Below are 20,455 nucleotides of genomic sequence, written 5' to 3' on the forward strand. Positions count from 1 at the left end.
TTAGGAAAAAATATTTGGGAACAAATATAATATATACTTGTATAGAATAAGAAGGAAAATAATTCAGAGATTCGTATGGAATGGAGTTCATTAAAACCGGTGCAATATGTTCAAATACATCCGATTTGAACATTCCAAACATTCTAATATTTTATAAAACAGTGAGTTATTGGTCAAAAGCATATTATTAGTGGGCCTTGAGGCCCACAACATAAATCATTGAGTCTGCATTTTAAATTTTGAAAAACACAAATAAATATTTTTAAATTTATACTTACAGTACTTTTAGTTTATATATATACTAGAATTATGCACGGCATTATTTTTTGTAATTAAATAATATATACCTAATTGTTAAAATTAATATACAATAAAAAAAATTTGGTTGAATATTACCAAATTTCTACGTTGTTAAAAGTACATGTAATGTTGATTATATCGCCATTCTCCATTATAAGCTATAAATTTAAGGTTTTTACTTTGAGAAAATTAAAGATATCGTTTAATCGCTTGAATTGATAGTTGGATATACTGTTCATAAAATTAAGAAAAAACCATCCATACATCACCAACACAAGCTCTATGTCACTAAGCAACACATACATCGCCCTTTCAATAGCAAAACAGAGCATACTCTACACAGAAATGACTACATGCTTTATATACACAATTGTATTCTCCTGCACATGCTTGTTCACTCTTCAGTTTCCTCCACACTTGCCAATTCCTTCTTCTTAACTTCGTTTCCACATGTCTTTCTCCTTGTATAGACCATAACGCTAAGCATGGCCCTTCTAAAATTTACCAAAGCATAGCATACCTGATGAGAATAAATCAAAATCATTTAATTAGTATAGTTAAAACAATGCATACATAATTAAATGATTATTCCGAATAATGTATACATAGTGGATATATATCTCTTGTTTCAATATCGATTGAGCAAGCTATAGAAAGACATATTGACAAACCTAGGAGAGATGAAATATGCAAAATAGAACAATCAATAAGAAAAAATTGTATGCCACTTTGATCATGCTTACAACTTGGACCGTGCAAGGGCTGAAAATGAAAATCAATATGCCAAACAAAAGGTAATTTTGGGAACGAACATCAATCAACATATATATTGTGGGAAAGTTAATAAAAAATGGTCCAAAATAAAAAGATTGGATTGCATTAAGTAAAATGACTAACCATTGTTGTTCTCTCTTTTCTTCTTGTTATTCTCCTGAGTAAAACAGACAAAGAGAATTAAATTCTTTTTATTTTTCTGTGAAGATTTGAGGAAGGGTTACATGAAGGAATTAAGTCAAATTTTACCCAACAACATAGATCAATCGTTCCATTAATAAGAAGAAGTCCATATGTGAGGTAAAGGTACCATAAGGATATCATGTCTTGTAAATGGCATAGAAGACAATTTGAAACCGCATTGGCGGAAAGCTCTTTCTTTCATGTTGGAGACTGACCCCTACAGTTAGATGGTAAACATTAAACAAAAGATGTAAAAACCTCACGATCCATAAGCAATTGCTAAATAAAACAATAGGTGAAAGAGTGGGAGACTGTAATTCGGAATCAGAACTTGCAAATCGATAATTCTATAGATGAGAATTACTCCAGCTTTATCTTTTGGATAATTAATTCCATGTCCAGGATATTAAAGCTCTGATCTTCCATTCTTTTTTCAAAGAATTTAGATGTGAAAGATAGGTATAATCCAGAGAATCTTCCACCTGAATATATAAAAATCATAATTAATATGAGTTGAAGATAAAATCTATGAATATGATTTGGACATTCACCTGACTGAGAATTGTAACTGTAGTGTAGATGAGCAGAAGAAAAAAACGATGGAAAATAGAGGATTAGAAGAGAGGATAACAGATAATAGAAACTGAATTGGGATTTATAATGCTGGAATCGGTTGTAAAATCACCTTGAACGTGGAGGTGTTAGTGGTCGAAAAATTGGGGATACAACTCGATAAAGCATCGTGAAGAAGACGAAGAAGAAGAAAGAAAATAGATTTAGGGGGTGTTATTCAATCTTGTATTTTAATGGAGTTGAGTGTATTTCAAAATCCAGCGTTATTCAATTAGGTATTTAAAAAAATATAATAAAATCTGCTGTTATTGGATTAAAAATTTGTTGGATGATTTTAAAGCACTTGTAAAATTGTTGTTATTCAATTTCCAATGGATTTTGTTTCACTTTAGATTTTGATGTATTTTACATCCAAAACACGAACAAACACAATCTTAACAAATTTTGAAGTATTTCATCTCTCTAAGATTTTTCATAAAACTTCTCCCGATGAAATCAATAACATCTGGTAATTTCGTCGTCGTCGACATCCTCGTGTTCACCGAATCGACCATCTCGCGATGCTTCCGAGACTTACCTTTTTCTAAAATCCAGTTCAGTTGCTGATTATTACAGCAAGTTCAAGCACTGGAAATGGCACCAGCAAATTACAAACTACCAAGTGCATGTCTTTAGATGCAGAAGAAGTTGTGTTTCGAGTATCACTAGAAGCAGCACAGATTATGAGGAGAGAAAGAAGCTATGAGTTCTTCTTCTAGCTTGGTGAGCTTAGCCAATGCCGGTTAGAAATCGCAACGTCGGTCACACATGTCGATTGGTCTGAGGGAAAATGGCATCCGAAACTGTACAATGCAAGAGACATCACTCCTTACCTCATCGGGAAAATCAAGGTTCCTCTTGTTCTTCTCTTTCTCAATGCTCCGTTAGATTTTGTTAGAAGCAAAAGCTTCTTCCTCTTTCACAGAACAGAACAAGAGTTTACTTTGTTGTTCTGTTTTAGTGAGACACTCGGTTTGTAAATAACAAAATCAGAGTAACAGAAACTGACAAAATCAGAGTTACATAAACCAAATATTAATATCAGCCCTTGTAATTGTACTCTCATGTGGCTGGATTCATTGAGAAAGCAGAGAGGAGCTGAAGTCAAAGGGTGTTGAAGAGTCTTATGCTTAAGCGTTGAGTATGATATCATACCATATGCTTGTCTTTCCTCTATACTCTGATTGGATTTGCAGGAAGGATATCAAATTTGTAATAGAAAGGAGTTACAAATCCCATCTATCAATTATCAGACTTTATTTCTTACAGATCCCATCTATCAATTTCTTTGGATGCAGGGATCAATGTTGTAGAGGAAAAGAGGCACAACAATGGCTTCAGAGCATCCTGAGATTAAAGTGAATCAAATGCAGTGCTTCTTAGAGCCATTGCAGGGTATGTCTTCTCCCTTGTCCCACGGTAAGTTGTTGGTTCTAAATATTTTGGGAAATACAGTTTCTCATATTTTCATGTTGGTATAATTTATGGTACAAATGAGATAACAATGAAAAGCATCTGAGGCCTGCAAATGGGTTACTTCAGTTCAGCTTCGTGGAGGGAATCTAATCGGTTAATTCAATTTATTTACCTTGGTGTTTCGATAACAACATAATTATGGGTAAATTTTTTTTTTCTTTAACTTCAAAAATAATAAAGTCCACTAGAATGCCATTCAAATCTATTAGTAATGCCATTCAAATCCACTAAGAATGCCAACAAATCCACGTTAATGCATTAGAAATCTATTGAATTCTAAAATCCACTACTAAGTGAAATCCATTAAAATTCCTCATCCAATAACACCCCCTTAGAGTTTACAAATCATTTTTATTGACTTGGGCTTTATTAATAGCCTAAACATCTATATTAACATATTTTTTTAACTTTTGTTCAGTTTTTCTTAGACCTAAAAACGTTTTTTTATTTTTTTCTTTCCCACTAATTTTTTTTTTGTCCCAAAGTAATGGGTAAATGTTTTTGTTTTTTTTTTTAATTTTGAAATACTAAATCTGATGTGGCAGAATTTCATTATAGGATAAAGGATATATATACTTACAGTAATTAAAATAATTTTCAGTCACTTCATTTTATTCTTTTACGACTAGTCACTTTTATTTTTAAAAAAAACGATTTTGTATTTTTGTTATGGCTCTGTTATATTTATTTGCTTTGGATATGGATAGAAAGTAACAAATAAATGCTTTTAATTTGGCTCAAACTGAAAAAATGTTTTGAGGATATATATATTAAAAAAAAAAAAAAGAGGAATCCAATCCAATAATTGTATTTGTCTCTTCTTCTTAAAAGAACCAACCAAAAAAAAAAAAATGACAGCATAAACTCCGTGAGCCCACCGTCACTTTCATCCGTTTGAAATCCCAACGTTCCTATTTCTATTTCAAAGACACACCACTCAACAGAGGCCAAAACTAAAAGCATCATCTCTCTCTCTCTTCTTCTTCTTCTTCTTCTCAAGATTCAAAAAACGAAACATCACCAAACACAAAAATGGGATGTTTTATGGGTTGTTTCGGTCTCTCTTCCAACAAAAAACGCAGAAGCTCCATCAGGAAGATCCTTCCTCGAGATCAAGTAAGCTTCTCCCCCCCCCCCCCCCCCCCACTAAGTGTAAAAGAACACACTTTCTTAAAAAGTTTAAGTTTTTTCATGACTCTGATTTGAAACCATGACTTTTCTTGCAGAGAATTTGTAGCTACGAGCCTCTACTACATTCTTCAGATCCGACAGAGTTCAGTACTTTTGTTGATAACCCTCAAAAGATCTCGAATTCGAACCTCAGGTCTGTGTTTCTTCCATTTACCATCTTCTTAAGGACTTTGGATTTATTTAAAATATTGAAACTTTTTTAATTTTTGATCTGAAGATCACCAATCTGATAACCGATTATGAAAAGCCAAAATGAGACCCGGTTTTAGCAGTTTTAAAAATGGATGTTTTATGTTTGATGCTTTGATGTGTCAGGGGTGAGGTGGAGGAGGATGAGGAGAAGAAGAAGGTGACCAAGAAGACGAGGAAGAGAGTCAGATTTGACTTGAATGTACAAACCTATGAACCTATTGTACCACCATCATTTGAGAATGATTGCAGTGATAATGAAGAAGGAGAAAGAATCAAGGGGTCCTCAGTTATCGATAAGAAACCAGAGGATCTAAGCAGTAGACCAGTGTATCCTTCAAACTATAGGTACCACAATTGCGTGACTAGTTTTGAAGATGAAGATGATGAAATGGGTTACGGAGAGAGTGATTTGGAGGATGAAGACTATTACACAGATGATGAAAACGACTATGAAGATGATGCTGATGATGAAGAAGAAGAGAAGGACCAGGATGTGACTCCTCTCTTGAATCCTGTGGAGAATCTTGCTCAGTGGAAAGCGGTTAAATCAAGGCCGGTGAAACTTAAACGAGAAATGAAAGAGAATGTTCAAGCAACCCCGCTACTGAAGGAGTTAATCGTCAATACTAGCCTTTCCAATTGGATAGCCTCACCAAAGAGTTTTCATGGGAATGGTTCGTCAAAGAGATCCCCAATTGTGGATATCACCAACATGGAGAACAGGTAAAAGGTTTTCACAGTGATTCAGAAGAAGAAACGAAAAAAGTGTGTTTTGTTGTTTTGTCTTTTGTAGCATTTCTGATTCTTTTTGTGTGTATGGATGAAGGCTTGCATCAGTTTCCCCATTTCGGGTTTATTTTTTGCCACTTGTTGTTTCTGCAACTATATATCTTGAAAAAGTTGTGACCTTTCAAAGTTTTTGCATCTGCTTATTAGGGAGTCGATGAGGATTACAAAACTACTGGAAGAAGAGGAAAAATAATATCAATTTGCTGCATATATGTACTTACAACTTAACAAGTGTGTATGTTGCAGACAGACATGCAGAGTTTACTATAAAAAACCTGTCAAATCAAACAGCACTCAAAGATCTTCGATTTGAAGATCAGCCTCTATTGAACAATAGAGCAGTAAATAATAATCTATATACTCACACTCCTGTCACTGAGATGAGACGATCTGATAATATAGCTTATGAGTCTACATCCCTTGTTTTTGTCTGGCTTCTTGTCACAAGTCCTGAGCACAAAATCAGACAGTTACATGATTGTGATGTCACTCGCTTAAGTTGGTTCGTCTTTCCTCACAAAAATGATTTCTGAAAAGAGGTCAGATACAAGGACGAGCTCATTGTTAACTCCATGCTAAATGGTGATTGGTAGCGGATTTGAGGACTACATAACTGTGCAGATGCATGAATCTGATTCATCATCATCTGTATCGCTAACTTCGCTGCAAGCAAAAACAAATGGAGACAGACGTAAGATATATAGTTCTTTTCAATTACCAAGGAAACAAACAACAATGTAAGAGCGTAAGTTCTTAAACAGAAGATAGCTACTCTATTGGAGCTATAATAGAGGGACTACCAATATGGAACATCAAAAAGATGTTAACAATAATCTGACTTCTACAAGATTTTCCAATGGTATTCGTTAATATTCCTAGACCGGTCAAATGAAAAAGGTGTAATAAGCACGTTATCTTCAGGGTTCTTTGCCTAAAGTCAGATCCCACAATCCCCAAAATGAAGTGAGAAACAGGCTTAAAGGTTTGTTTCCACTATCGGTACGTGCACTAAAACGTACCACAGATAGTTGCACAAACGATAAAGAAATTTGCTATCAGCTACATTACAAAGGCAAGCCTAACGTTTTCTCATAGGCTAATCAACAAGAATACTCAGCTAAACGAGTTCCAGGTAAGTGCTGACAAATCATGAGAAACGGCTTAAGCAGCTAAAATAATTTTTCTATTGAAACCATTCCTAAACAAAAAGACCACTAGAAAGCATTTCTAAGGTTTGCAATATCATTAACATCTACGCACCAAACCAAGACCAAATAAGCGAGAACAGAATCCCAATGAGTTCAAAATAAGGTGAACAAGACAAAAAAAACTTGAGATAACAGAACAATCGACAGAGATATAGTTTGTAAAGTGACAGAGATATAGTTTGTAAAGGGATCATAATTTACCTTGGTTCATAAACTAAAACCTCAGCAAGATTGTCTCCTTTGTTGTCATTCCATTGCACAGTCCTCTTAATTTTGTCAGTGCTTCTGGACATCATCCCTCCTTTCCTCGGAGGCAATAAACATTGTGACTCACTACTTTCTTCTTCTTCCTCCTCAGAAATCTGATCTTCAATCTCACTGTTATCTAGACTAACAATAATAGCCTTATTCTCACACCCATTAGCTTCTTTACCCTCTCCACGAACCGTATCCATAGCAAATCTTAATAAAATACCACCAATCTATGGAAACTAGACCCCAGCAAGTTGTACCAATCTGGAGAAGATAAAAAAGAGATCTTTGTTTCCTAATTCATCTCATTCCATAAACCCTAGCCATTGACCCTCAATTTCGCTCCACAAACTCTGGATCCCCCACAATCAAGTGATTGATTGATTCAAAAGGTTTTGAGTTTGATCCTGTTACACAAAAACAGAATGCAAATTATGAATCTTAAAAACAAACCCTAACCACCAAATCCAAGAAGTCAACGCTTTGGATTCGAGATCCTAAACTAAAATCATAAAACTTCGAAATGAGAAAGCTTTAAACTTACGTAGTAAAAAATTTCAGAGTTTTCGTTTTTTCTCAGATTGACGAAACGGAAAAATCTCGAATTTTCTTTCTAAGGGCAAAAAAATCGAAACTTTAGCAACAACAATAAAGACCCATATCGAATTCAAAATCCAACAATCCAGGAAACTTCGAAATTCCCAGTTTTTTTTTTTTTGTTTCTTCTTCTTCTTCTTCCTGATCCGATAACGAGAAAAAAATAAGGAAGAGAGAAAAAAAAAACAAAAAGGGAAATTGAAGGATTGAAATCTGAGAGACGCGTTTCTCTCTCAGCTGAGTTGTGATTGGGTCTGCTCTGCTCTGACAAACAAATTGATAAATACAATTTCGTTGAATAGTAATTAACGGTTTAGATTTTTTAACTTGAGATATTTGTAGATTGATTTAAGAGATTAAGCTTTTTTTTTGTTTGACGCACTGTAGGTAATCTCGTTATGAGTTTCATACACTTTGTTGCCGTTGACTAAACATATTTTAACTAACAAATTTGCTATATTTTAATTACTTGTTGAACTTTTTATGTCTTTTAGTTTAATATGCTTTGAATTTTTCGTATATGTTGACAAATTCAGAATATACACCTATAGAAAGTATAATTAAAAACAAATTGAATAGACGTCTTACTATAATACTATTATCTTAGCATATGTATATTTTTTATGTGACTATGATTAATTATCTGTTTTTAAATTATCGGAAAAAAAAAAAGAGTCGGGGTTAAAGAGTTCAATGGGTTATCTTACAAGTTGTATTATCAAAATCAATTTCAGTATTGATGGTCATGATCATAAACAAAGATAGATTAGCGGACACATTTTTTTTAATTAAAAAAAGTAGTGCATCAATCTACTATATAAGAAAGACACTAATCTTTTGACAAAAAAAAAAAAAAAAGAAAAGAAAAAAGAAAGACACTAATCTACATTGACCATTCTTTTACGCCTAAGTAAACCTCACCTAGGAATAAAGAAGGATGGTGGGGAGTTAATTACGTACGGGTGGGGGTAAAGTCAAAAGCCTGTGGTTCGTGTGAAACCGACGCTTAATGTTCATTGGATTAGCTTGGATTACATTTCAAGTATTGCTCTTTTAATGATAAGGTCCACATAAGAAGAAAGAGGAAAACACTCGATTGATTTTTTTTTTCTTTTTTCTTCTAACAGTAGAGTTTTTGACTTTGAGGTTGAAATACACATTATATTCTATAAGTACTCCAGAAACAAAGATCAGTGAGAAAATATATGACTCTAGTTACGATTATAAAAATTAACATGGTTTAATTATTTAAGATGTAATCTAAGTTTCTGACAGGAAAACTCAGTTCAGTTTAGCTCTTTGTTAGATTCTGTTTTCCAATCCCGATATAAAAAAAAAAAGAACATCAGATTCTTTCTTTGGCACTATTCGACCGTGTGAATCGACGTCCATCAAATCCCACAGCTTTAATCCAACGGCTGAGATACCGTTAAAACTCTTTATCAACGACAACGAAGCCAATGTTTAGATTGGGCTGACACAGTACAATCCACAATATTGGATTTCAATCGCAGGTATAATAGCTAAATGTTTTGCTTAGAAACATGATAAAAATGATTGCAAATTAAAACTGACATTTTACTCAACCTCCAATAAATTCACCAACACACATACAAACAAAAGAAAAAAATATCCCCACTTAGTCTCTCCCACACACAGATATATGTGAAATGAACACGTACCTATAAATAATAAACTGATGACAAAAATAAAATAAAAGAAGGTTACAATTTATAATTATTGTACCGCCAAGCTTCTTGCGAGCTGTTTCAACTTTCAAGAATGGCATATCTCGAAAGAGCATCTCCAACGTTGAGAGAAACACTCCTCAAGATATATCGGTAAGCCACTCTCTCTCTCTCTCTTTAAATCTCCGGTCCAGTTTCATTTCCGGTTTAGCTTTAATCAAGATGATTTGAATTGTTATTCAAAAAACAAAAGATGATTTGAATTGAATTGTTTATTATTCAAAAAAAAAAAAGATGATTTGAATTGATGTTGTTTGTAAAGTTTTAGCAAACATGGATTTTTATTGTAACTCAAAATCAATTGATATATATATATATATAGTAAGTGGGATAATTTAAAAATTGTTGTTTAGACTCATATCCACTTCTAGTGGTGAACATCATAAACATAATTAAGATCCACTAAAAAGTAATATAATGTGTCATTGTCCTTGAATCCATGGCAGTGCTGAAAAACCTATCGAGGTCGATCAACATTTCCACGAGTTCGGTTCGATTCAATATCACATCAAGGTATATATTTTTGCGTCTCCTTTATTTTTCTTGCTTATTTGACTATATTTACTGTAACAAATATGAAATATATGATTTGGGCATCCAGTACTCGGTTTCGGATCCAAATATTGTGCATGTATCGACCTCGACGTTGCTTGAGACACAAGGAGCAGTAACGTTGAAGGAGATTTCAAGTCACACTTATGAGGTGATTAAGAATATTGCAGTTGGTGTGATTGATATTGTTGATCCACCAAGGTTAGGGTTTCAATTGACCCTTGCGCTTCACCTTAACAATATACCACGTGGCAAAGGTAATTTAGCTTGTAATATATATATATTGTAATTTAAATTTTCTTAATTAAAAGTTTTCTTCATTTTTACTCTTTCAACTTCAGAAGCCATCAAAGTCATAACAAGGATTTCCGAAATACAAGCGTTAATATTAAGTAGCCAACTTAAAGAGATGCTGAGAAAAATGAATTTTCAAGATGATTCACTGGCGATGAACAACAACAACAGGCCCATCAGGATTGTTTATCACCCAAGTGAACCTTTCTACGTCTTTAAACAGGTTTATTTGAGTTACATATATATATATATATATATATATATATATATATATATATATATATCCAACTAAATAATATGATCGACGTCAAAATTTTCTCGAATAAAATTTCAACTATTCTTGAATTATTTTTTTCAGCCGGAGAAAATTACAGCCGTGTTTCCAATGAATTTTAAAGATAACTCGGATGTGGTCATTGCCACATCGTTCTTCCAGGTAAAATTACAATGGATGCATCATATATTCATATATATGTGATTCAAAGACAATTTCATATTGGGTAGACGTAGGAGAAATATGCATTAAGACACTAATGTTGGTTAATGTTGAAAACATTAAATTTTGGTCGATGAAAAGGAGTTAGTGGAAGTGGGAAGTCAAAAGGAAATGGGAAAGGCACCACAATGTAGTTGGTCACCAATACCTCCTCTCCAACTTAGAGGAGAACCGGTCCAAGACTTAACCACCAATTCTGGTTTTGTATCTTTTGGTACATTTTGTTTCTTTTTTTATCTGTTTGATTATCAAACTCATCTAACTTCTTTAATTAGTATTATATGCACGATTTTCAACCAATTGTTCTTATTGGCAGATATTACTTCACGGCACGTTGAAGGAAAGAGACTAGACAAAACGGTTTGGAATTTGCTAAATTTCTACGCATACGTTAAATATCATATTAAGGTACATTAGTGGTAAATTCTTGTCAGAAAAAAAACATTCGATAAGTTGTATTCTTGTAACTGAAAATTCCCAACCATATTTATTGGTTAAATAGTGTTCGAGAGGATACATACAGAGAAAAATGAGAAAAAGAATGGACAGTTTAGTTAAGGTATGTTAATAAAATAATATTACACTCACGAAATTACAACAATAATAGACATTTCATATACCTTAAGATAACTTATTTTTGTAAAATTTACATTATATACGCAGCTGCTTGATAACACAAGCCTAGAAGAAGAAGCTGATCATCAAAAGGGTATCCTTTTTTCCAAACATCCTAATATTAAGGTTTTTGTACAATATTTTAAGTTAAAATTTTTCATTGCCTATAATTTGTAGAAAACGGAAGATGCAAATACGTAAAGGAGTTTGTGAAGGTACCAAAAGGCAAATTGATGATGAAACAACGATGCAAGGAGATGACAAGGAGAGTGAAGATAAGTAAGTTCCGGATCAAAATGAACGGTTGTGCTCGATTTCGATTCAATCAACGGTGGATATCTCTTCCCAAATTCTCTTCGAAACCCTCAAATAAATCATCATACACAAAACTCGACTAAGTAATCTCTTAACTCTCGATTTGTCTTTCTTGTGACCACACGCTTCAAACTTGACTTTTAGTAGCAATGCATTGATGAAGTATAGTTTTCTGACGATAATACTAAATTTATAGATGTTAATTAAAAACAACCAAAATAAATCAAATCAAGAGTTGGCATTGAATGCTGCATGTACGTAACAGTTACTATTCAGTATGTACAAGTACCATACAGTATTCACTGTTTTAAAAATACTAAGTTAGACCCGCGCTACGTCGTGAGATATTTTTTATAACTATTCTTAGATATATTTAATTATTGAAAATATGTTTTTTTAACTGGATTAATTATAAAAACTACAGTTTATACAATGTTAAGATAGAAAAATGCACTAATAAATAAAAATAGAGTAATCTCAAAGTCAATCATAGGATGACTTATAAATGTTTACATTTAAATTGGGTAAAATTAATTATATAAATAGTCTAACTAATCCTAATCTACGTTCTATTTATTTTCTTTACCTTTTGTGGAAGATATATTAGTATAGTTTGAATTTGTGGTGTTTTCTGTAGTTTTTACAAATTTAATCACATAATTGTTATATAGTGTTTTTTGTCTTGTTAAAAAAGTTATTATTTGTCAAACTACATAGACATATTTTTACTTTAATCTGGTTTTGTATGTTATTTTAATACTATTATACTTATGTTGAATAGCATATGTATTAAGTTAATTGTCAAAGTAATATTTAAATTGTAGATAATTAATTAGTTTTTACTGATTTTAAAAATATAATATAAAACCTTACATTGATTTTCACTACGTCGCCGGGTTATTCTTTATGTTTTTTGTAGTGTAAAATCACTTTTATTTTTTTAAGGATGTTCATGTGTTTATTTTATTTTATTATGAGTTGTTATTTCTTTTTATTTTAGTTTTTTTTGTAATGAAATTGTAGAGTATAATGTTTTTTTTTCTTGTTCTAGGATGTATTGGAGGTCCATTTTATTAGTTTTGTTGTTTTGTTATTATTCTTACTTAATTTTGGCTGTTGATTTTTTTATTTAATAACATATACCGTGTGTGTTTTATTGATTTTGTTTTTTTTTCTCTTATTATTATTGGTAGAATTGCTTAATTGGATTGTCTATGTAACATAAAATAAGTACTTGGATTTGGAAGAACTGTTTTCTTTTTTTCTTACATACTTTCACTGTTGTTTATGAAGTGTGATTTAAAAATAAAAATAGTTGTTTTGAGAAATTTAAACAGCCCCTCCTCATAAAGCTAAGGAGCACAAATCACTATTAGAAAGTAAGCATAGTTCTTTTATGTTTTATTTATCTTATTAGGAGTTTTAAATTCTAAGACCACATTATGTAGCTACAAGTTCTTTTATTTTATTCTAAAATAATTTTATCTTTTAAAAAAAAGATTGTATTGGTTTTATTGAATTTACCTTTGAATATAAATTTGCAGAAGCACAGAAATGAGTACACCTACATTCAACTTAACTTTATCATCACACCTCATACAACTTATGCACAAATCATTGTTATAAAGTAAAAGACAGAGAAAAAACTAGAAAAAATGAGAAATCAATACAATAAAAGTAGGAGAGATGCAAAGATACAGATGTCAACATAATGCAATTGTCAAGCTCCAAAACCTGCAATAGATTATATGTGGATGTGGTTAACCCAACTGAAATTGTGGTCTTCGTTTAAAGATTGTAGAACAATACGCTTTGGGTGTGGTCCACACCGTGTGGAAAACAAAAGAAAATAGTTAAAGGTTGTAGAACGATCACTGACCTCTAACGCAGGACTATTAGCAATCCAAGTCATAGAAGCGGATGTCATAACCTCACAGCTATGAACAATCAACAATGGAAGATGTGCTGAGTTCAAAGAACAAAAGGGAAATCAAGTCAGGAAAAAAAGAGAATGAGACAACATAAATGGAGGGAGCAAAGAAGATATCTAATACGACCAACCTAAAGAGATATATTGGGCAGTATGAAGCATTCAAAATATGCAGATTAGCACAAGCCTGGGCTATATGGCGCAAAGTTTCATCACTAAAACAGGAACAATTAGAAACGTCTAGTGACTCTTAATTGAGGACATGAAATGACCGCTGAACGAATAGTAGCATCCAAAAGCTTATGGCATGAGGCTATATCAAGAAGTTGGAGGAGTGGACAGTTAATCATCGCCCGTGACATATTAATTCTTTTTAATGATAAAGACATGAGTTGTGGACACTGAAGAAAGAAAAATAATCAATACAATAAAACAATGATAAATATACATTGGACAAAACAGAGTTAGTCTACAATCAAGATAAAATCAGAGGCAGCTGCAAATTCACTACAAGGATGTTAGAGCAGAGTTTACAAGCTTGGTTTCAAAATTCTAAAAGATGATAAGGTCACACCTCTGCACAATTTCATTGAAAAATCAAAACTTTATTTTCGACCATTTTATATCAATTTCCATTTTTTAGAAGGTTCTTCTTTCAAAAGAAAACATAGCCAAGAAAAAGGAGTTAGAGAACTCACGCAAGCCAGAGTACATTTTGCCACGCTTGTGATGCAAATCATGATTAGCTTCCTCCATGTACTATCCTCAGTAGTAGCAGCTGCGACATTGCTACTTTTTCCTGAACTAACTGATGTAATCGAATTTCAGAGGTCCGTAAGCATTCCAATTAAGCCCCAGCGGCTTCACCTTCCTCCTCCCTCGCCAGCATCTTCGCACACAGCCTCCAACGTGGGACTCTGGGTGCCCTCTCGTTTTTACCAAATTTCAAAAATCGCCATCGCCGTGATTGTTCTCCATGGTCGTTGCTAAAGAAGATTGTTTTCCACTTTCACGATTAATAAGAATCAAAATTGAAGATGAGCGAAGTTTCTGAGACTGAAAGAAAAAAAAAGGATACAAAGTTTGAGATTGTTTATCCCTAAAATTAACATCCAATGGATTAGAGCTGATTATAGATTGAAGTCCAACAGATTACCGTAATCCAATCTCTTCTCCGTTTATGTATATTCAGAGTGATGGCTGAGTCTCGAAATATGGTGAAGCAAGAAGAGAAATGGGAAGGTAAAATAGAATGATGACATGTAAGCAAATTAGAAATGGTGTGTATTAAATTGTTATAATTTGATTGGGTATTCATTTTAACTGATGTGTTAGTTTATGCTTGAAAACAAAAGCTGAGGTGTTATGTTATGGTGAGAAATATTGTAGTTTTATTGTATTGATTTGATATAATTTTGTTGATGAGTTATAATTTCATGAAATTTTGAAGAGAATCTTAGTTATTTTGCGCATCATACTAAAAACGTTAATTATTCCACCTCACACGGCAGTACACATAAATCAGCAAATCGTTCCAGCAACGTGCATGGGGACCATATGTGGGTCACTTTACTCTTCATTTTTTTCTCTTGCAAACAATAATTTCAATCCCATAACTTCCAGGCATGTCGTCACCTTTGGTTCTACCTTCTAACCCCATATTGATCAAGAAGTTCAAATTTGGTGATTTGCTGCTACTCACTGCAATATATCAATATTGATTAACCACTTATGGTTATATTAATTAATTTAGGTAATTTTTAATCACTCAAGATTTTTGTGAAGGACGAGTAGTGGTTTTTGTCCAAAAGAAGCTGTATTTGCTTTGATGGACGTCCCATTCAAGTACTGCGTTCCATAGAATAAGATGAAGTCAATTCTCGCAGACAAGATATTACGATTTTATATATTTCTCTTCAATTCCTGAATTACGATGAAATAGATTTACACATCGAATAAGCACGTTGTTTTTTTTTTCCACGGATCTCCTCGTGATTTAAAACTGTATTATATTTTCAGCAAAATGAAAATATCCACGTGGATGTACCATATTATATGATCATATTGCTTGTAGTCTTTGTTTTCTCTTAACCACAACGTCATGACACGTGTCATTTTTACATATCGTCCTTCTTTACTTATAAAGAACCCATGGCCATACCAAAGTATCAATGTGTACTTCATTTACCTAAGAAGAAACTGAGAGCATCTTCAATTATTCACACTTGCGAGAGTAAGAAAAAGAGAGAATGGGAGGACAGGCAGAGTCTTTGGCCACGACGGCGCCTTTAGCTCCGGTAACCGCTCAGCGAAAAGTACGGAACGATTTGGAGGAAACATTACCAAAACCTTGTAAGTGTGATTTAGGAGAAAAAAAAAATCACATCATACTAAGAAGTAATAAACATGACAATATCAATTTTTTCATACGTTATTGTGAGTTAACGAGTATTCTGACATTAATACTTTCAAGTTTCTTTTTAGATTATTAATAAACAAATGTTAGTATGTTTTTGTTGTTGTTAGTTAATTATAATTGATAATGAAAAACAGATATGGCAAGAGCATTAGCAGCTCCAGATACAGAGCATCCGAATGGAACAGAAGGTCACGACAGCAAAGGAATGAGTGTTATGCAACAACATGCTGCTTTCTTCGACCAAAACGGCGACGGAATCGTTTATCCTTGGGAGACTTATAAGGGTAAATTAATTAACCTTTTTTAATCTTCAGAAAAGAATGTAACTCTTTCATTATAACAACAAGGTAATTATTTTAAAGAAAAAGGAAAAATTTGTAGGATTTCGTGACCTCGGTTTCAACCCAATCTCCTCTCTCTTTTGGGGCATACTCATAAACCTAGCGTTTAGCTACGTTACACTTCCGGTATGGAAAACAAATTCTAAGACCCTTCCAACTTAATTTTAATCAGAACTATTATCATTTCTAGGATCTATATATTAAACGTTGTCAACTTTATATAATTAGAGTTGGTTGCCATCACCATTATTGCCTATTTATATCGACAACATACACAAAGCCAAACATGGGAGTGATTCAAGCACCTATGACACCGAAGGAAGGTAACATTTAAACATACACACAAAATACTCAATAACTTCTAATATGGAATTTTCAAGATACTCAATCCGTAAAATTGCTATTAATTGTAGGTATGTCCCAGTTAACCTCGAGAATATATTTAGCAAATACGCGCAAACGGTTAAGGATAAGTTATCATTTAAAGAAGTTTGGAACTTAACTGAGGGAAATCGAATGGCAATGGATCCTTTTGGATGGTTAGTACCCAAAAACATTCTTTTGGTTCTTTGTTGGATAATACATGCATGTACGGTAACTGGTATAAAACCAAACTAAATCTGCCGGTTTTAATTGTGTTGGTTGTGGCTGCAGGCTTACAAATAAAGTTGAATGGATACTACTCTATGTTCTTGCGAAGGACGAGGAAGGTTTCCTTTCTAAAGAAGCTGCGAGAGGTTGCTTTGATGGAAGTTTATTTGAATATTGTGCTAAAAAGAATAAAGAGAGAGCCAATTCTCGCAAACAAGACTAGAAATTTGTAAAGCTTTTTGAATAGAAGCATTGTGTAATTAGCTTCGTCTTGTTACTCAATTTATGGATTTGTATAATACGTTCGTAATCTATGTATCAAATTATAAATAAGAAAATACGTTAGAAAAAAAAGATTAAGAATTTGTTTAGTAATGTTTACCTTGTTTTGGCTCTGTATAAAATATTGTTATTTTGTATAAGTAGATGTAAATTGATTTTAGAATATGGTCGTGAGAAATTTGTTGAAACTAAGAATTTGTTTAGTATTTTGACTGAAACGCTTCATGGGCTATGATGTGCCTTACAAGGCCTTTAGTACAGGTTTGGGGTTTAAACCCTAATCCCTTTTTCTCCTTCGTTTTTGCTTGAATCACTCCCATGTTTTGGCCTTTTGGGTGAATATGTGACGGCAGCACGTTTTTTATATTTAAAATCCTTTTGTTGTGTTATAATTTTATGAATTTTTGAAGAGAATCTTAGTTATCTTGGTATGAAATACTGTATTATTTTGCCTACCACACACCAAAATTCTTCTACTTATTCCCACCCTCTCACACGGCAGTACACATAAATCAGCAAATCGTTCCAGCAACGTGCATGGGGACCATATCTGGATCACTTTACCCGTCCTTTTTTTTTCTCTTGCAAACAATAATTTCAATCCCATAACTCTTTCAGGCATGGCGGCACCTTTGGTCCTAACTCCTAACACCATATTGATCAACAAGTTCAAATTTCATGATTTGCTAATCACTGCTATATATCAATTACTATACGATATTGATTAACCGCTGATAGTTATATTAATTAATTAAAGTGGTAATTTATTCACTCAAGATTTTTGTAAAGGACGAGTAATGGTTTTTTTTTGTCCAAAAGAAGCTGTAAAATATTTGCTTTGATGGAAGCCCCATTCAAGTACTGTGTTCCATAGAATAAGATGATCATTCAATTCTCGCAGACAAGACTACGAATACGATTTTATATAGATGAAATAGATTTACACATCGAATAAGCACGTTGTTTGTTTTTTTCCACCGATCTCCTCGTGATTTAAAACTTTATTAAATTTCAGCAAAATGAATCACGTGGATGGACCATATTATATGATCATCTTGCTTGTCGTCTTTGTTTTCTCTTAACCACAACGTCATGACACGTGTCATTTTTACATATCGCCCTTCTTTACATATAAAGAACCCATACCAAAGTATCATGAATGTGTACGTCTTTTGCCTAAGAAGAAACTGAGAGCATCTTCAATTATTCACACTTGCGAGAGTAAGAAAAAAAGAGAATGAGAGGAGAAGCAGAGTCTTTGGCCACGACGGCGCCTTTAGCTCCTGTAACCGGTCAACGAAAAGTACGGAACGATTTGGAGGAAACACTACCAAAACCTTGTAAGTGTGATTGACTGATTGTTAAGTAAAAAATACAAACAAAAATCACACCATGAAACCAGTAATATAATCGTTTATAATATTAACTTTATAAACATTCTTTTCCTAAATTATCGTGAGAAATGAGCATTTTCAAATTACGTACCTTCCCAAGTTCTATAATAATTAATAAACAAATGTTAGTTTGTTCTGTTGTTGTTCTGTTATAACTTATAACTCAATATGAAAATCAGATATGGCAAGAGCGTTAGCAGCTCCAGATACAGATCATCCGAATGGAACAGAAGGTCGCATAGCAAAGGAATGAGTGTTATGCAACAACATGCTGCTTTCTTCGACCAAAACGGCGACGGTATCGTCTATCCTTGGGAGACTTATAGGGGTACATTAATTAACCTTTTTTATATATATTTTTTTTATCTTCAGAGAAGATAAAGAATCAAATGTTTAATCATAAAATAAAACTCTTTCATTATATTAAAATAATTACAAAAAAAAAATTGTAGGATTTCGTGACCTCGGTTTCAATCCAGTCTCCTCTCTATTTTGGTGCATATTCATAAACTTAGCCTTTAGCTACGTTACACTTCCGGTATGGAAAACAAAATTCTAAGACCCTTCCAATTTAATTTTAATTAATAACTATTATTTTTGTATGATTAATATAGTAATAAAACTTTATGTAACTAGAGTTGGTTGCCATCACGCGATATTGCCTGTTTATATCGACAACATACACAAAACCAAACATGGGAGTGATTCAAGCACCTATGACACCGAAGGAAGGTAACATTCAAACATCTATAAAAGATACTAGATAACTTCAAATGTAATATTCATGAAACTCAATCCGTAAAATTGTGATTGTAGGTATGTCCCGGCTAATCTTGAGAATGTATTTAGCAAATACGCCCGGACGATCAAGGATAAGTTGTCATTGAAAGAGCTTTGGAACCTAACCGAGGGAAATCGAATGGCAATGGATCCTTTTGGATGGTTAGTATTAAAAAGGATTTATTTGATTCTTAGTTGATGATACATGGATGTACGGTAACTGGTATAAACCAAAACTAAATATATTGGCCGGGTTTTGTTGTGTTGGTTGTGGCTGCATGCAGGCTTTCAAATAAAGTTGAATGGATACTACTCTATATTCTTGCAAAGGACGAGGAAGGTTTCATTTCTAAAGAAGCTGTGAGAGGTTGCTTTGATGGAAGCTTTTTTGAATATTGTGCTAAAAAGAATAAAGAGAGAGCCAACTCTCGCAAACAAACTAAGAATTTGTTAAGCTTTTTGAAGAGAAGCATTGTGTTATTTAGCTTCGTCTTGTTACTCAATTTATGGATTTGTATAATGTGTTTGTAATCAAAGTTATAAATAAGAGAAGATGTTAAAAAAAAAAAAGAGAAATTCCTTTTAATACCACTAAAAATGTTTTTTTTCCAAAATTACCACATTTTAGTTTTTTTTCCAAAAATACCACAAATTTTTTTTTTCCAAAATTAACACAAACACAAAAATTGATTTTTAAAGATTGTAAATTTTTTTTTAGGTTTGGGTTGACACATTTAGTTTTAGGGTATAGTTTTTAGGGATAGGATTTAGTATTTAGAATTTAAGGATTAATTTTTAGTATTAGAACTTTAATTCAACTATGTGGTATTTTTGGAAAAAAAATACATATTAGTGGTATTTTTGGAAAAAAAACTAAATTGTGGTATTTTTGGAATAAAAACCAATTTTAGTGGTATTTATGACAATTGCCAAAAAAAAAAAGACTAATTAGAGAATTTGTTTAATTAATGTTAACTTTTTGGCTTAAGTAGAACTTCTTCGTTATTTAGTTTCGTCTTGTTACTCAATTTATGGATTTGTATAATGTGTTTGTAATCTATGTATCAAAATTCTATAAGAAAATATGTTTAAAAAAAATGAAATTAAGAATTGGTTTAGACGTT

The 20,455-nt window shown here is 32.7% G+C and overlaps 4 protein-coding genes, 1 long non-coding RNA gene and 1 pseudogene across 11 annotated transcripts; 4 read left to right on the forward strand and 2 right to left on the reverse strand.

The window, feature by feature from the left end:
- Positions 1-498: 498 nt before the first annotated feature.
- LOC104749526 (uncharacterized) lies at positions 499-2,074 on the reverse strand. Of its 4 annotated transcripts, none has more exons than XR_015585301.1 (6): positions 1,943-2,074; positions 1,809-1,825; positions 1,622-1,739; positions 1,385-1,474; positions 1,198-1,231; positions 499-820 (listed from the first exon to the last, which is right to left on the reverse strand). It is a non-coding gene; the product is annotated as an uncharacterized LOC104749526 (long non-coding RNA). The 4 variants fall into 4 exon arrangements; XR_761389.2 differs by having other exon boundaries at positions 1,324-1,474; XR_015585302.1 differs by lacking the exon at positions 1,809-1,825 and having other exon boundaries at positions 1,943-2,047.
- Positions 2,075-4,198: 2,124 nt separating this feature from the next.
- LOC104749528 (uncharacterized) lies at positions 4,199-5,643 on the forward strand. The gene is made up of 3 exons (XM_010471179.3): positions 4,199-4,461; positions 4,572-4,669; positions 4,852-5,643. Exons 1-3 carry the CDS (start codon positions 4,378-4,380, stop codon positions 5,453-5,455), a joined length of 786 nt encoding a protein of 261 aa, XP_010469481.1. The 5' UTR covers positions 4,199-4,377; the 3' UTR covers positions 5,456-5,643.
- Positions 5,644-5,690: 47 nt separating this feature from the next.
- Positions 5,691-7,974, reverse strand: LOC104749527 (uncharacterized). Its single transcript, XM_010471178.3, has 3 exons — positions 7,522-7,974; positions 6,927-7,384; positions 5,691-6,180 (listed from the first exon to the last, which is right to left on the reverse strand). The coding sequence occupies exons 2-3, from the start codon at positions 7,178-7,180 to the stop codon at positions 6,123-6,125; spliced, it is 312 nt and encodes a 103-aa protein (XP_010469480.1). The 5' UTR covers positions 7,181-7,384; positions 7,522-7,974; the 3' UTR covers positions 5,691-6,122.
- Positions 7,975-9,205: 1,231 nt separating this feature from the next.
- Positions 9,206-11,776, forward strand: LOC104749529 (actin-related protein 2/3 complex subunit 2B). Of its 2 annotated transcripts, none has more exons than XM_010471180.3 (10): positions 9,206-9,415; positions 9,769-9,835; positions 9,924-10,131; positions 10,216-10,391; positions 10,527-10,604; positions 10,746-10,878; positions 10,981-11,072; positions 11,167-11,223; positions 11,328-11,373; positions 11,457-11,776. In XM_010471180.3, exons 1-10 carry the CDS (start codon positions 9,357-9,359, stop codon positions 11,675-11,677), a joined length of 1,137 nt encoding a protein of 378 aa, XP_010469482.1. In that variant the 5' UTR covers positions 9,206-9,356; the 3' UTR covers positions 11,678-11,776. The 2 variants fall into 2 exon arrangements, with proteins under 2 accessions (XP_010469482.1, XP_019093514.1); XM_019237969.2 differs by having other exon boundaries at positions 10,219-10,391.
- Positions 11,777-12,949: 1,173 nt separating this feature from the next.
- LOC104749530 (putative peroxygenase 3) lies at positions 12,950-17,246 on the forward strand. Of its 2 annotated transcripts, none has more exons than XM_087491460.1 (6): positions 12,950-15,876; positions 16,078-16,227; positions 16,312-16,410; positions 16,513-16,607; positions 16,698-16,823; positions 16,939-17,246. In XM_087491460.1, the coding sequence occupies exons 2-6, from the start codon at positions 16,168-16,170 to the stop codon at positions 17,096-17,098; spliced, it is 540 nt and encodes a 179-aa protein (XP_087347586.1). In that variant the 5' UTR covers positions 12,950-15,876; positions 16,078-16,167; the 3' UTR covers positions 17,099-17,246. The 2 variants fall into 2 exon arrangements, with proteins under 2 accessions (XP_087347586.1, XP_010469483.1); XM_010471181.3 differs by having other exon boundaries at positions 15,460-15,876; positions 16,325-16,410.
- A 1,075-nt stretch (positions 17,247-18,321) lies between these two features.
- LOC104749531 (putative peroxygenase 3) lies at positions 18,322-19,930 on the forward strand (annotated as a pseudogene). Its single transcript, XR_015584503.1, has 6 exons — positions 18,322-18,497; positions 18,731-18,879; positions 19,004-19,089; positions 19,188-19,283; positions 19,368-19,493; positions 19,616-19,930. The product of XR_015584503.1 is annotated as a putative peroxygenase 3 (transcript).
- The last annotated feature ends 525 nt before the right edge of the window (positions 19,931-20,455 follow it).

The sequence above is a fragment of the Camelina sativa genome, chromosome 16 (assembly GCF_030686135.1).
Source record: "Camelina sativa cultivar CO46 ecotype springtype chromosome 16, ASM3068613v1".
Taxonomy (NCBI): domain Eukaryota; kingdom Viridiplantae; phylum Streptophyta; class Magnoliopsida; order Brassicales; family Brassicaceae; genus Camelina; species Camelina sativa.

Coding starts and splice junctions, on each gene's coding strand:
- LOC104749529 (XM_010471180.3), top strand. CDS start 9,357: ATGGCATATCTCGAAAGAGCATCTCCAACGTTGAGAGAAACACTCCTC. Junction 9,416..9,768: donor ACACTCCTCAAGATATATCG/GTAAGCCACTCT, acceptor AATCCATGGCAG/TGCTGAAAAACCTATCGAGG. Junction 11,374..11,456: donor AGAAGCTGATCATCAAAAGG/GTATCCTTTTTT, acceptor TATAATTTGTAG/AAAACGGAAGATGCAAATAC.
- LOC104749527 (XM_010471178.3), bottom strand. CDS start 7,180: ATGGATACGGTTCGTGGAGAGGGTAAAGAAGCTAATGGGTGTGAGAAT. Junction 6,181..6,926: donor GTTTTAGTTTATGAACCAAG/GTAAATTATGAT, acceptor TTTTGCTTGCAG/CGAAGTTAGCGATACAGATG.
- LOC104749530 (XM_010471181.3), top strand. CDS start 15,774: ATGGGAGGACAGGCAGAGTCTTTGGCCACGACGGCGCCTTTAGCTCCG. Junction 16,228..16,324: donor TCCTTGGGAGACTTATAAGG/GTAAATTAATTA, acceptor AAAAATTTGTAG/GATTTCGTGACCTCGGTTTC. Junction 16,411..16,512: donor TTAGCTACGTTACACTTCCG/GTATGGAAAACA, acceptor TTATATAATTAG/AGTTGGTTGCCATCACCATT.
- LOC104749528 (XM_010471179.3), top strand. CDS start 4,378: ATGGGATGTTTTATGGGTTGTTTCGGTCTCTCTTCCAACAAAAAACGC. Junction 4,462..4,571: donor AGATCCTTCCTCGAGATCAA/GTAAGCTTCTCC, acceptor CTTTTCTTGCAG/AGAATTTGTAGCTACGAGCC. Junction 4,670..4,851: donor ATCTCGAATTCGAACCTCAG/GTCTGTGTTTCT, acceptor TTGATGTGTCAG/GGGTGAGGTGGAGGAGGATG.